The 16,265-nt window shown below is 42.6% G+C and overlaps 1 protein-coding gene and 1 long non-coding RNA gene across 4 annotated transcripts in view; one reads left to right on the top strand and one right to left on the bottom strand.

The window, feature by feature from the left end:
* Positions 1 to 15,972, bottom strand: part of NUDT4 (nudix hydrolase 4) — a 54,259-nt gene extending 38,287 nt beyond the window's left edge. For all 3 annotated transcript variants that reach the window (XM_075066952.1, XM_075066956.1, XM_032774914.2), the window contains exon 1: positions 15,853 to 15,972. In XM_075066952.1, coding sequence (XP_074923053.1) covers positions 15,853 to 15,951 — 99 coding nt within the window. In that variant the 5' untranslated portion in view covers positions 15,952 to 15,972. The remainder of the gene's footprint in view (positions 1 to 15,852) is intronic.
* The window catches only part of LOC116821588 (uncharacterized), a 12,106-nt gene continuing 10,771 nt past the window's right edge, over positions 14,931 to 16,265 (top strand). Inside the window, exon 1 of the long non-coding RNA XR_004372956.2 lies at positions 14,931 to 15,537. This is a non-coding gene — a long non-coding RNA (uncharacterized LOC116821588). The remainder of the gene's footprint in view (positions 15,538 to 16,265) is intronic.

Below are 16,265 nucleotides of genomic sequence, written 5' to 3'. Positions count from 1 at the left end.
TCCTCTATATACTTTAATACTGCAGCTTCATCTCCCCTGGTCTCAAGTGGTGCTTGGGAGAAAGATACAGTAGAGTTAGATTAATCTAAAGAGGCTTTGCTAAGAGCTTTGAGAGGTCAGAGCAGCATCTTATCTTTATAGAACACACTGATGGATCAGCATGGAGAATGGAAAGGGAGTATGCGTCAGCCTGGAGAGTCTAATAAGAATGAAGACAAAAAAGGGATGTAAAAAACATTCGCAAATGAGTGGGGCCACTGATTTGGTTTGCACTACAAGTAAGCTCCAGGACAGGGTCAACTCCTAAAAATGACAGATCTATATCTTTTGAAAGTTTCACAACTGTAACAAGGAAAGATTATCAGATTCCTACACCAGGGAGGCTGAAGACAGAAATTTGAAGCCAGGTGCACACTCAAGCTCAGGAAGAGAAACAAACAGCAGCAAAGTAGGCAGTCCAGAATAAATGGAATGAAGGGAAAACTGGAGAGAATCCTATCCTTTATCTTGTCCAGATGAAGTAAAATGGAAGGTTTTCCTGCTTTCTAACAGCATTTTCCGGACTTATACAGAAGAATTTTCCAGGTTGCTTAACTAGTCAGCAACTAGACTGTTGTGCTCTGGGACTTCTGGGTTGGGATGCAGGATCTAGCTGAAGAAAGTCTCTCATACTGCTTGAATTGAAGGATGCTGAAAAGCCAGAGATCTTTGTCATTACACAGATAATTCCAAAAGTTCAGCAAGTCACCTCTAAGAGTTCATGGAAACTTGAAATCAGATGAAAGGACTAAGTTTGGGGACAACCCTCAGAAACTGAAGATGGCAACAGCCCTTCTAAATGCAGCTACTAGTTATTTAGAGAATGGACAACCTTTATAAAGGACACTTGAGATGAACAAGTCCTTATGGACGCTCAAAGAAAGATCTAACTGGAGGCAATCCTTTTGGGGCACTGGGGAATCTTTTGCTTTTCTGGCCCCCAAACTGCTTAGCCTGTATTGCCCAATCAGGTCAAGGAGCTCAGAGTATCTCCATTTTGGAATCCAAGGGCTAACATCCTGTAAATGGCACATCTGTTTACCCCAACACAGGTGTACAGTATTGAGAGATCTTGGAATGAACATCAGACCCCATCATAATTAAGGGTGAGGTTGACTAGTCCTCTGGGTCCTTCAATCTGATCTTTGAACTAAATGGATGATGTATGGAAAGGGCAAATAAGAGTGCCCTCTCTGAGGACAGCAGAGGAAGAAACTGCCATATGGAAAGACAATAAAAAGGCTGTCCCCACAGATGCCAGACAGTTTGAATCACCAGATCTGATGGTGTAGAAGCATCCAACAGTGAAAACTGTATATCAAGATTATATCCAAAAGCAAGGCAGATTTCTGTCACTAAATGAGTCCCTCAACTCCCTTCCTCCCCAACACCAAGCTTTCAGTGTTGAAGCAGTTACTATGTTGGGGGAGGAAAGGAGGTGGAAAAATCACAAGACTCCAGACTTTTTACCTCTTCTCCCTTGGTTTCAAAGAATAATGGTGTCAGAACAGCATCACTTGAAGGCACCTCAAATTTGCTGTGACGACTTACATCAATGCTGACACAGAAGAGACAAATGCTGCCACTGAGCACTAACACCATTAACAGAAAATTTGGGGAATGGGAAAGTCATATCTGAGAATTCTCTAGAATATTTGTATGCACTGGACCTTGCTTTTACAGGACCTTGAGACACCCGACATCAAGGCTTCTCTGGCTGTAGAGTCCAACATCAGCAGTCAAACACTCAACATCAAGGTCTGTTCCAATTCAGTGCCTTACATGTAGGCAATAGGGCTTACTTCCCACAAATTGTTCTTGAGAACTATGCTCATGCTCCACATATGGATTTGGAGAAGCTCAGACATGGAGTAGAATTTGGAATTGTATTTTTCCAAGGCAGAGGAAACACCAGGAGTATTCATCTGTCATGAGCATGATAATGCAGGGGGACATAGCCTGAAGATGGTCTCCACTGTCCCCCAAACAAGAAAGCAGACCCACAATAAGTGGGCAACCATAAAGACTAAATAAAACAGCCAAATGAGGCCCCAAACACAGAAGACCTTACTTACTAAGACTATCTTAACTGAAAGCCTAGAGTAGTTTCCTAGACAAAAACAGAGTTAAGCAATTGTCATCACCAAGATTCTCCTCAATGTTTATGAATTAAGGCTGATTCCCCTTATATCCTTTAGTATGGGTTTATAGGGAGGGTGCATACATAAGTGGTGCTACTGAAAAAGTTCAGTGCTTGTAACCTGATGGCATGTATATTTGCCTGAGTAGGGATCCACTTAAACAATGCTCAAAGAGCAACTTTAAAACCTTACAAGATGATTAAAGGCTAAGCACAGCTGACATTCCACATAACATGAACATTACACAACTTCATGCTGATCAACCTAGTGTTCACTGGAGTTACGTGAAAGCAATCAGTAATAGTGATGACTATTACATTAAATCATTCAGAGCTTAGTGGACTGGTTTTAATCAGCATTTGTTGTTTAGTTAAGGACTGAAAACAAATTCATTTTCTAGTATAGGATAAATCAGAATGCTTGCCCTGACTAGAAGCTTAGCATAAAGCCATGCATTTTTAACACAACTACATAAAATTTTACCATTGACCTGAGCAACAGTTACCACAAAGCTGTGTTTGTATGATGGATTGTTTATAGAGTGAATGTACACTTTGAGAAATGGACAAATGCATGTTAAGATGACCAGATAGACTTCACAATGATAGGTACAGCAAGGAAACCCACAACTGTGAAGGTCACTGGTTACAAGTCAGCAGTACTAAACAAGATTTCAACTCTAAGGAGTGTAATGTGAGGCAATATTAACTAGAATATCCAAAAATATTAACACCCAAGAAGAAATCTTAAGGCACAGATCTCATTCAGTTCACTCTAATTTTGCAACAATACCATAAAAGTATCTTCATCCAAGGTCCATTCATGGAAGAGGAAATCCTGCAAGCTTACTCTGATCCATACTCTTCATGTCTAGTGGAATGTTCAGGAATATCTGGGACCCCCTCCCAGAAGTAATTAGCACCTTCTTTGCCTGGTTCAATTAGACTTCCTCCTTCAAAGGCACAGCCAACACTTAGAAATTATCACGTGCTACTCAGTGACCACATTTGTGAGCAAGCCAGAGGTGCTAACAAAGTCACTTCTAATTTATTAGCCAAAAAGAACCCAGAATATTGACAATTAGGTTTCAGACAGGACACGGGACAAAATGTATTTATCATGCCGATGGATGACTTGATCCTTCAATGGGCAGACATATGGCTGGATTTCTCATTTGATACAGTCAGTCACCAAATACATCTGTCCTTCCTCAGAGATGTAACAGGATTGAATGAATGAGCACAAAAATCTGCAACCTTTCATACTCTGAACCCAGAGGATCACTAAGATGAACTACACCACACCTAGGAACCTCACTTGTCAAGTTCCACAACACAAAATACTCCCCCTTATCCTATTAAACATGAAGCCACTGGGACATTTGAGACCCTACGGGATGTGTCAACAATTCACTGGCACCTAGCTCTTACTAATATAAAAAAAGCACCATCTCCCAGCAGATTATGATCTGCACCAGGATAAATAACTGGCTGAAAATAAAGTGGGAGATAACAGGTTATGCTGATGGAGAGAAGGGAGTGCTTTGGAGAACTCACTACATATACAATCTCCCTACAGAGGCTGCTTCCTCCAGTTAAGGCAACATGCAATTTTGGACTCAACACCTCACTAGTTCTAGATATCAGACTACCTACAGCTAATAAAGACACCTGCCATCTATAGCTGGCTAGAAGATGCATCCCATCCTATCAGACAGATTTGGCCACAGCGATCCACGCATTTGTGACTTAAGAATGAAAGCACTGAAAAGCACCAACTGTTCAGAATACAGCAGCTCATGAACCCAGCAGCACAAGCTGCCAAGAACCCACTCCCCCACTGCTCTTCTCTTTAGAGAATCAAATTCCAGGTTTGGATAACCTGGCACAACTTGTGAAATGTGAGCCAAGGGCTTCTCTCTACACAATTATTACCATTACTGTTTTAGGTAAACAATGGAGCTGTCAGCTACAAATGCAGAGATGAATGCAAGCAAGAAAGCAAACTAACACATGGCCTATGACTGTTTCTGGAGTTTACATCAAAATCTCACTAGTTCAGAAAACAGTGCAACACTTATTTGACATGATCATAGCTTGAGGAATTTTTCTTGTCTATGAAAGAAGGCTCTCAAACTGCATAGCAAGAAATCTAATTCCTTGCTATACTATCACTTATTTGGGATCCCTGACCCAAATTTTGTCCCCTTCCCCAAAAGCCTGGGGAGGTTTTGCCTTTGATGACCAGACCCCTCTTCTTGGGGATTCTTTCTTATGTGAAATGAAGGTGATTTGGATAGGTTAGCTAGCTACACTCACCTCTAAATTTAACTTCTCCCAGAAGCTGAGAGAAAGTTAATCTCTTCCACCTGCCACAGAAGTTAAGTGAGCCAGTGTGGTGCAGCTCAACTGAAGCAGGGAGGCAAAAGCCGGTCTCCCAATCGGTCTTACTAAGCAAGTTTTTACCCCTTATCTGAATTACAGAATTAGCCATACCCTGCATTCAAGGAGGAAGAGAAGCTGCTAGCAATCTCCTGGTTAGAAGAAGCAACTGGAAGCTGCCTAACGCAGCTGTGTGGCAAAACATGTGGCATCATGGGGCTTTTGTTATATAGAAAGCACTATTAGAAAAACAGGAGACTAAAAAACTCTGGGAAGAAACTCAAGGCACAGCTGTAAAAGTTTACTAGTCTTTAGTAATTGAAGGAAACATTGCATCTCTCTTGAGCTCTTTTTTCTCTTTGCTTAAGATTTAACACCTCATGTTCTGGAATAATGTGTTATGTAATAAAGCTATGTATAACATTCAAAATCTACTTTAAAAATTCTAAGGTTGCAAAGTCAGTCACTCAAAGTTAGAAAATGCCAAAATCAAAGTTGATTTGTGCATATTCTTGTACCTGAATTCTGGCTTAACCTCTAACTTTTGAGTGCTTGCCTTTGGAACCTTACCACTCAAGTTCCTTGGATACAGTTTTTAAAGGTTTAACAAAAAATCCAGTCTTGTGGAATCATATTACTCATCCCCAAATGCTGGAATCAGCAAGGTTGGGATCTTTAGATCCACAGCACAGTCCCCTACCACTTGAGCTAATGGAATAACTGGCAGCAGACTGCTATTTTCTATGTGGTCTAACCACTAGAGGGGGATGGAGACACTTCAAGTGCTATTTGCTAGACAAAGGAGTGTTTAGACTCAAGAATATTTGTTCAGTTTCAGGTTCTTTAGGGGAATGCCCTACTGATTAGAGACCCATCTGTATCCTCCTCCTCCACACCTCTCCTCCTGGGCAGCTCTTGCCTCACAATTTCCCACATACACATATGTCTATCCACCCTGTTCCTCAACCTGCTGTCCCTTCCTCCTCACTGACTGCATGTCAGGAAGATTGTTGAAAGACAGGAGAGAGTTTCCCATCTCAGTTACAGTGTTTAATGCCAGAGTGACCCACAACAGTTAGAAAGAGCAATTGTAGTAGAGGTCCTTTTCAGCCCCTGCAGCCCTGGGAATGCTCAATTGCTCTGTAGGGATGGCATGTGCAGTTTGGACAGGCAAGCTGGTCAATCTGAACATGATTAGACATTAAATATTCCTGCAAGAAAGTCCTAATGTAGGCAACAACCTGCCTTTTTGGTTGCATCATGGTGCCATCTGCTAGCAAGATGAATTAACGGAAAGTTGAGCATCTTAATCCGCTAGAATCTTCTAGAACTAACACTATCTTTATTTGTATACTAGGCCATCAATGCACAGTAGAACCTCAGTTAGGAACATAAGGGTTATAAACTGACCAGTCAACCACATGCTACATTTGGAACCAGAAGTACACAATCAGGTAGCAGCAAGAAAAAAAACAACACAAATACGGTTCAGTACTGTGGTAAATGTAAATTACTAAAAAATAAAGGGAAAAAACATTTTTCTTCATATCCAACTTTCAAAGCTCTATTAAGTCAACGTTCAGTTGTAAACTTTTGAAAGAACCACATAACTTTTTGTTCACAATTACAAACATTTCAGAGTTATGAACAAGGTGTTTGTAACTCAGATTCTACTGTACATGGCAGTTTAGAAAGCACATTAAAAAAGGGATATAGTCCCTGCCCCGAAGAGTTTACAATCTAAACTGACTAGACAAACATACAGACATTAACTCAATGGAGTGGGGGGAGGGAAAAGAGTTCAGTCATTAAACTTCCTCTCCCAATAAAAAGAATAGGTACATAGCCATTAAGCTGCTTGAAAATGTGGCAGGCTACTCACCTATCCTAACAGCAACCATGAGACATTTTTAAATGCTATGTATTTGTTTAACTTCATACATCTTTTGAAACTGTTTAGTTTGAAAAACTTTATCATTTAAGTGCTAACTTAACATTGCTAAAAAGAAGTTCTGAAAAAACAACCTATATTTCACTATCCCATTTTTCTGAGTTAAAATAACTCAGTTAACTTGGTTTTTGGAATTAGGTCTAAGTATCTAAGGCTAAGCCTACAGGAAACCATAACATCTTGCTCTTTTATTACTATTACAGTGCTTTAAAATTTTACCATTTTTGATATTTGACAATCTGACTTGTCAAATGCCTAACTCTACTCAGTGTAGACAGAATATTTGGAGAATTACTACTAACTAGCTATTCAGAGTATCTCATAACTTGACCAAACTTGGTCAATTTTTCACAGGGCTGGCAAAAGATATGCCCTTGATATGAAAGCAACTCCTACGCCAAATTTCAAGTTTCTGCTCCAGAGCTAGAGCCCCTCAACAAAATGTTTGTAATTTGTTTAATATGGGCCAAACGTTTTTCCCTAATCTCAAAAACCAAGCAGCCACTTCAGATGAATTATTTTTTTTTTTTTTTTAACTAAATCCTAGATGGATAATCATCATGGAAAATTTCAGCCTGTGTGGTTAAAGTTTATAATGGAAAGTATAGTGAAGACTTAACTATAAGAGTCACTTATAATACACCTGTAATACACATACATCCCATACTACGGAGCATAGAAAAGCTTGTGTTCTTGACTACGTATCATGGTAGATGCTTTTACGGCTTCTGGTGGGATTTTGTTCAAACGGTTTATATTTTCAAGAAGTGATGTATATGGGTTTTTGGACTAAAGAGTTCTATTAAGCCTGCTTCTCTAGTTAAGATACTGTTACATAATTCCTTGATCTGTCTAAGAATCACTGTCTAGTTTCTATAATTCTAAAATAGTTTCTCACTTTCTCTTCTGTAACTGAGCTTACCATGGGTCCATAATATTACCATTTCAGCTTGGACTCCAGAAACTGAAGTCTGAGGAAGACTGCAACAAAACTTTAAAACTGGAGCTTTCCCCGAAGACTGGGGAGGACCAATGCTATCAGGTTGTGCAGCTTTAAGTAGCATTTCACATGTATTGATGCCTCAGGAATTGTTTATATTGGGAATTTATTGGCATAGCTATGTAAATGCTGAAGTTATCAGTAACTTCATGTCACATTGTTCCAGAGTGCCTTTTTCCACTTTGCAACAAACTAAACTGGAAAAAAGTACTTATTCTGCAAAAACTGTCCATATAGGGAGTTATACTGATAATTACAACAGTATAGTTATGCCAATAAATGTTCCCATATAGGTAAGCCCCAAGACTGGTTCTCAACCAGGGTACATGTACCCCTGGAGGTACGCAGCAGTGTTCCAGGGGGTACATCAGCTCATCTAGATATTTGCCTAGTTTTACAACAAGCTACATAAAAAGCACTAGTGAAGTCAATACAAGCTAAAATTTCACACAGAGAAAATGAGAAAGTAAGCAATTTTTCAGTAATCGTGTGCTGTGACACTTTTGTATTTCTAGGTCTGATTTTGTAAACAAGTACTTTAAGTGAGGTGAAACTTGGGAGTACGCAAAACAAATCAGACTCCTGAAAGTCCTATAGTCTGAAAAGTAGTATGTGAAATGCTACTTAATAAAACCTTAGGGTACATCTACACTACAGGATTATTCCAATTTTACACAAACCAGTTTTGTAAAATAGATTGTATAAAGTCAAGTGCACGCAGCCACACTAAGCATAATAATTCGGTGGTGTGCATCCATGTACCAAGGCTAGCGTTGATTTCTGGAGCATTGCACTGTGGGTAGCTATCCCCGTAGCTATCCTATAGTTCCCACATTCTCCCCTGCCCATTTGGATTCTGGGTTGAGATCCCAATGCATGATGGTGCAAAAACAGTGTCGCGGGTGATTCTGGGTAAATGTCGTCACTCATTCCTTTCCTCCGTGAAAGGAACACAGACAATCATTTTGCGCAACTTTTTTCTGGATTGCCCTGGCAGATGCCACAGCATGGCAACCATGGAGCCCGTTTTGCCTTTTGTCACTGTCACCGTATGTGCTACTGGATGCCGCTGACAGAGGCAGTACTGCAGTGCTACACAGCAGCATTCATTTGCCATTGCAAAGTAGCAGAGACGGTTACCAGTCGTTCTGTACCATCTGCTGCCATTGTCATGGATGACGGTTATTCCTTTCGTGTACCCATCTGCTGGCTCCTGGCTGCCTTCGCTGAGGTCGGCCGGGGCGCAAAAGACAAAAATGGGAATGACTCCGGGTCATTCCTCCTTTATGTTTTCTAAAAATAGAGTCAGTTGGCCTGCCTAGAATATGGGGCAAGTGTACTAGAGAACCAGTGTCGACCAGAGAAGCACAGCCGCTCCATGTCAGATCCCGCAGAATGATGAGCTGCATGCCATTCTAGGGGGTGCCCCTGCAACAACCCACCAGTTGCTTCCCTCCTCCCCAACCCTTCCTGGGCTACCATGGCAGTGTCCCCCATTTGTGTGATGAAGTAATAAAGAATGCAGGAATAAAAACACTGAGTTTTTAGTGAGATAAAATGAGGGGAGGCAGCCTCCAGCTGCTATGATAGTCCAGCAGGACATAAAATGGCGGTGGGGGAGAGGAGGGCCGCAGATCCACTGCTATGATAGTCAGGCAGTACCAGAATCTTTCTTTAGACATGAAGGGGGGGGGCTGATGGAGCTCAGCCCCCAGTTGCTATGATGAGAATGTTACCAAGCTGTTCTGTACCATCTGCCAGAGGAATGACCGGGAGTCATTCCTATTTTTACCCAGGTAAGCCCCAGAGCGACCTCACCTGAGGCCAGCCAGGAGCACTCAGGGGATGATGACGAGGACAGCTATCAGTCCTTTTGTACTGGTACCGTCTGCACCAGGGGGAGGAGGAGAAGGAGGGGGGGACAGGATGTTGCTGCTTCATTGCCGCAGCACTGCGTCTACAGCAGCATGCAGTAGACATAGTGAACATTGAAGTGAAAAGTCAAGAAATATTTTTTTCCCCTTTTCTTCCATGGGGGAAGGAGGGGTGTAAATGACGAGTATAATCCTGAACCACCCCGGACAATGTGTTTGACCCTACAGGCATTGGGAGCTCAGCCAAGAATGCAAATGCTTTTTGGAGACTGCGGACTGGGGATAGCTGGAGTTCCTCAGTACCCCCTCCCCTTCGTCGCTCCCCATAGAACGGGTCCATGGTTCCGCCATTGGAATTCTGGTTGAAAATATCCGACAGATGATGGGGGTCGAGAAACACAGGTCGAGGGGAATTCTGGGGTACATATACGTGCACGTACCTCCTAGGTGGGGCAACCTAGAAGGGAGTTGGCGAAATGATTGTCTAGTGTTCCCTTCACGGAGAAAGAATGAGTTGACGAACATTTTAAACCCTGGGCCAGAATCACCCGCGACACTGTTTTTGCACCATACATGCATTGGGATTCAACCCAGAATCCAATGGGCAGGGGAAGAATGTGGGACTTAGGATAGCTACGCATCTGAGTTCGGATTGCTGTCCAGAGTGGTCACAATGGTGCACTGTGGGATACCGCCCGGAGACCAATACTGTCGATTTGCGGCCACACTAAACCTAATCCGATATGGTAATACTGATTTCAGTGCTACTCCTCTCATCGAGGAGGAGTACAGAAGCTGGTTTAAAGAGCCCTTTATATCGATATAAAGGGCCTCTGTGTGGACAGGTGCAGCATTAAATCGGTTTAATGCTGCTAAAATCGGTTTAAACACGTAGTGTAGACCAGGCCTTAGATGCACAACCTGATAGTACTGATCCTCCCCATTTTTCAGGGAAAACTTGTTTGCTAGTACCTAAAAATTTGGGGGAATTGTTTTTTTCAGTTCTGTGTGAAGTACCAGAGTGGTTGCCACGCTAAATTCATAACCATGTTAATAAGACAGAAGGGCAAAGCAGTCTTTTTGGCTGATGTGATTTGACATGAAATGCTAAAATGTACCTCGCTTAACTCAGACAACATGAAGCAGCTGTATTGTGAGCGGGCTAAAAAGGTCAGTTTTTTACAAACATTTCATTAAGTTTGTAACTTCGTTAGCTACATTTACACTAGTAAACTTTCAGTTTGAAGTTTTGATTATTATACCTGCATTTTACACAGTATTAAAGTTAGATTAAACAGTGTGGAGTAATCAGCATGCAGCTGCTGCATTTGCAAGGTGACCTCTTAAAAAAAGAGGAGTTTGCCTTATGTTGTATGAAGGCCAGAAAGGTCTCACACTCTTCTGGTTGCACCCCATTCCCCTTTATACACACCCCCACACCCTTGGAAACAAAACATGGAAGTTTAACCTAACTTGTTGGAGGTCTCAAATTGGGAAGTTGCTCTCTCCTTAACTGATGATTCAGGAATGCTGACTAACAGACACGTTCCCAATTATTTGTAAAGCATTTAAGTTAAATGACTGTTCACTAAAAGATATCCTTCCATTTAATCACTTTCAGTATCTTTGTACCTGTGATCACATGATCCTATGAGTCCGACAGCTGTACCCTGAGCTGTACCCTAGTTGCCCAATTTCATTATAGTCTTAAATCCATGCAGAGTACAAACTGTTGCAACCAGGTTCCCTGATTATTATTATTTTTTTTTAATTGTATTGTTGGAAGGACCATAACAGGGTGGTGGAGCCAACATGAGTTCAGATCACCTGTAAGTAAAGTCCCTTTACACAGATTAATACCCAGGAGCTGAACAGGACAGTCTTTGTATGGTTAAGCTGGACAGACCTATACTCTACTGAAAATTGGTTGAGAAAATTAAATGACAAAGGCTTGGCCCACTATGCAAACATCTCCCTCACCTTAAATGCACACCACAGCCATATCAAATGGGATCTCACTTCAGCTTGAATCTCAGCCCAAATTGCAGCAGAATGTGTTTTTTACTGGTAAAACTTCAGTATATCAGTCACTTTGGGCTCCTTGCAAGAGCCATTTCTCTTGGTATTGTGCTTTCCCCATTAATTGCAAGTAGCCATAAGTGTAGTTTAAGGATCAGCAGGTCAGCAGTTCATTTGCCAAAGTAGGACAAAGTTCATACCTTTGAGAATCATTCAGTTGTAAGGAGGACCAATTAAATATCACTGACTTGTCTTGGCATTAAGATCCCTAGAAAAGTACACTACGTCTTTGCAGAGGAGAGATTCTGCTTCTAGGTATTTGATTTTGTTAGTATTTAAATTTACATAATGGCTCCAAAATTCTTTAGGTCCAAAGAAACCAACACTTAACAGGTCAACTAGCCAAATATCAACATTATAGAACACTACAAAACCAAGACCTTCCTCTCAAGCCAGCACTAACAGAAAACTATACTAAACAAAATCTTTGCAATATACCTGTGAACAAATTCTACTCTGACAGTTAAGTGAGAGGAATATGTTCCAGTCAAAAGCCCTGTGCCCCCAAATTTAGGCATTATACAGTGCCTAAAGCATGTTTCAGATACTCAGTTAGGACTTGTATTTATGGGGGGAAACGGTGCTTTTTAAAAAAAAAATTCACTGTTTCTTAAAAATTAAGTTAACAAACATGACATCTTGATTAAACAAGGTGGGTGAGGAAGTATCTTTTACTGGACTTTGTGTTGCTAATATCCTGAGACCAACACGGACGCAACACTGCATATGACACCTTAATGTCAGATCAACTAATTTTTAAGAACACTCTTCCATAATCAAGACAAGGTATGTGGCCATGTTTTCCAGGCAAAAGAAAACATTCTGAACATGTATTAACTAAATGTTAAAATCTTAGTGTACAGAAGACATGTGGTTTTTAAACACAGCTGAGGTAAATACTAATTCAATCAGCTAGCATGTTAAAATCACACCTTTTTTCCTAGTGTAGATATAGCCTAAATGGCTGAAGTCTGTAGGTATGTAACATGAACACAACTGGTCTCTCAAATGGACAGGAGCCAGACAGCTTTTTACATCAAAAGGTAATCATCTGGAAAGTTCATTCAATCTAGGCCCATACGTGAGAAAAAATGATCCTACTAATAGAGACATTGTTTGAAACAACTCAGTGGCAAAATCAGGCAGGAGATCCTTCTACTTTATTAATCTCCCCCCCCCTCCCCCAATGCAGAGATCAATAAGGACCAAGGAGCTACAATACAAAAGGAGGCAAACATTCACTACATGTACATGCCATTTGCTTCTTGGAGCTTTTATATTCTCCTATACAGTAAATGCTTTTATTATGATGCTTCTTTAAAGCACTGTTGTTGCCCATGTAATATTACATTCAACATAATTAAGTCAAAATAGATAACCTGTGCATCTTTTTAGACACTTCTGGTTTTGGGAGTTTGCCAGCCTTGACTACGGTACATAACAGATTTCATTTATAATCTGACTGCATCACATTTAAGAAGTGTACACTCTCAGGGTGTCTTGGACAGTATCAAAAAAGAGGTTAATGCATGCTAAATGCAGAAATGGATGAATTCTAATTACAACAGCCAAGTATTTAGAATTTACTGCAGCACCTGGCAAGCCCCATCTCAATCAAAAAACTGGGGAGGCTATACTAGAGTGTACACCACAGGTGCTGCTGAAAGTACCAGGCTAAGTAATATGAACAAGTGATGAACATACACCAGGAGCCTAACAAGAGGTTTGAGGACCACAAAATGAAATTAAGAATTTTAAGTTACTATTTTCATACCTTCTGTTGAGGTTACATAATGATATAGCTCATGTGACTTGAGTTAATTCAACAAGTGACTAGCTGTTCAAGGAAGTCATCTGGAAAGGAGTATGTGAATGTAAAGAAACAGTATATTTCTGAACACCTAAATTAAGGCCATGTCTACACCAGCACTTTTGTCAGCAAAACTTTTGTTGCTCTGGGATGTGAAAAAACAGGACATGTCTACACTGCAGCTGGCTCACATCAGCTTATTGAATGAGACAAGAAAGCTGTAACAGTGTTGAAGTGCTGGACAAAACAGGTGTTTGAGCACCAAGAAAAGCAAAAACCAGCCGTTCTTAAGTATTGAGATAGGCACTCAAATTTGAGAAAGACCAATGCAAAAGAACTGAAGTGTGCCAGAACACCTGAGGTACTGCTGGGATCCAAAGAAAAAGGTGGTGCAATAGCTGAAGAGACATAGGGCTTGTCTACACCTAGAACACTGCCATGGCACTTAGGCCTGGGCTATGCTGGGGGCGGGGAAGAAGAGCTGGAACTAAGATATGCAACTACAGCTATGCAATAGCATAGCTGAAGTTGAAGTACCTTAGTTCAACTTACCTGGCCATCCTCATGGTGGTGAATCGAGCACCGTGTCTCTCGTTGACTCCGCTTACTCCTCCTGCTGAGGTGGAGTACAGGCATCGATTTGGAAATAGATGTATCATGTCTAGACGAGACATGATTAAACAATCCAATACATCGAACACTAGACATACCCTTAGTGAAGATGCCACCAACCAAAGAAAGCACTAGCACTATCTACACCTGGAGTTTGGAAAGTATAATTACATCACTCAGGGCTGTAGATTTTTCACATCCTTGAGCAACAGTTATACTGATAAGTTTGCAGTGTAGACAAGGGCATAGTCTCTTGCAGGTTGCTCCTCTGCAGACCATGGTAAAGGAGGAATTGAGTGTAATGTCCAGAAGTTAGGATAGTCTCCCCAGCTATTGCAGACCTCAAGGATCAAATACTCTGAAAGGGGGCTTCTTCTGTCTCACACTAAGGTGCCATACTGTAGGAATAAGAAACCTGAAAGATGTATTTTTTCTAAAGATACCTTCTTCCCATATGCAGATGAGGGGGGAAAACTCAAGTCTTAAAATTTCTGGTAGATAAATAACTAAAATGGTAATGAAACTTAAGAACATTATTAACTCAAGTTTCTAGCGTTTGTTTCCAAATCACAGATATGTCTAATTACATTGTGCAATGCAACCATCAAAAAAGTTCTTAATGACTGCCTGTGCAACTGACCTTGATTAAGGGTACAGAACTTTGTTACCTCCTATATTTGCTGCAATGTAAAACCCTGCTCACATCTATATTCACCATTTCAACTTTCCTCTAAAATTCAGTGCAATGTAGAAAGTGTCTGTATAATATTTTTCAACTGTGAAGTGTTCAGTCTCCACAAAACTGTGCTAAAGCCTTAATTGAGTGAAATTTAAGTAAAGTAAAATCCAAGACAACTATGCAAATTCACTAGTACAGCACAATCAGGTTTATCCCAAGTTCATCCTAACACACTGTCATCACATACCAAGTATACCTCATCTTCCAATATATGCAGTATTATCTGTTAAATTACAAGTTGCTTTACCAAACATTTGGTAAAAAACGCAAATCATGAATATACACTTCATTAAGAGAAAGTCAACATTTAAGAAGTTACTGTAAGCTAATCATGTTCTGGTTAACGTCAGCACCAAGAGTGCTGTACAGTCCAGTCACAATTCTAAATACGCTACAAACTAAAAAGACAGTAGATTCAGAGACACCGTTTTCGCTCACTATAACGATTCTGGCTACAAATCAGAGCTGGTGCCGCCTATCTGTCAGCACTCCGCTTTACACGCTGGGTTTGTTGATTATAAAATGGTGACAGTCCCAAATATCTCAGTCCCCCGCAATAATGAAGTTGAAATGCAAGAAAGGAAGTAATCGAAGTGATGTTTCGCTAGGTTATACTCCGAAAGAGACATCTATGATCTGTTCGACCGATGGAGCCCCACGGGTGCGTAAGCGGAACAAGACGCCCGGCAGGGCGATGCGCACAGGTCATGTCCAGATGATGCCGCTTTCGCCACATGCGCGGAACCAGCGCTCTGAACAGACGGCTGTTAGCTCCAATTCACCGTACAAAAGCCGAGAAGTCTGAGACCCTCGCATCTTTCCTCCTCCTTCACAGAGTCACCGTGACATTTTCTGTCTGACACCCGGAGCTGCCCGCCCCCACCCCGCGCTCGCCCGGGCGAAGCGCAGCGGTAGCACCGGCGCCCTGGCCCGCAAAGCGATCCGATCGGGCCTTAGGCAAGCGCCACGCAGCCTGGGTGGGGAGAGCGCGTCTCTCACCGAGCCATGCGGCTGCTGCTACCCTGCCCTGGGGCGAGGGAAGGGGAAAGAGAGCGGGACTCGCCCCGAAACAGCCCCTTCCCCCGACACCCGCGCGGCCCAACGGGACCGGCGGGGACACGCGATGGGAGCCCCCCCAGCCTGGCTCCGGCGCGGGGAACCATCCCCTGGCCTCTCCCCTGTACCCAGCTCACAGCCCTCCCCCGCCGCTGCCCCGGCGCGCTCACCTCGTCCTCCCGCTCGCTGCGGAAGCACAAACACGCCGCCCGCTTCTTGTAGCCTTCCCGGTCGTAGGTCCGCGTCTGGTTCGGCTTCAGCTTCATCATAGAGGCGGAGGTGCCCGGCCGCCCGCCCCAAGCCCCGGCGCGCCCAGCAGACGTGGCCCGGCACCGGCCGCAGCCAAGCTCCGCTCGGTCCCGGCGGGGAAGCGTCTCTCACAGGAGCCAGGCGCTGCCGCCCAGGGAGCCGCGCCGCGCCATGGAGCCCACCCGTCCCCTGCCCAGTGGCGCCACCACCTCCCTGCACTGCCCGGCTCCGAGCGCCGCGGCGGCCCCTCCTGCGCCCACTATTTAACCGTAACGCACATTCCTGCGCCCGCACGGCCCCCGGCGCGCCGCCGCCTACCCGCCGCACTGCGCAG

Source organism: Chelonoidis abingdonii, chromosome 1, assembly GCF_003597395.2.
Source record: "Chelonoidis abingdonii isolate Lonesome George chromosome 1, CheloAbing_2.0, whole genome shotgun sequence".
Taxonomy (NCBI): domain Eukaryota; kingdom Metazoa; phylum Chordata; order Testudines; family Testudinidae; genus Chelonoidis; species Chelonoidis abingdonii.
This window is presented reverse-complemented; position numbering and strand designations above follow the sequence as displayed.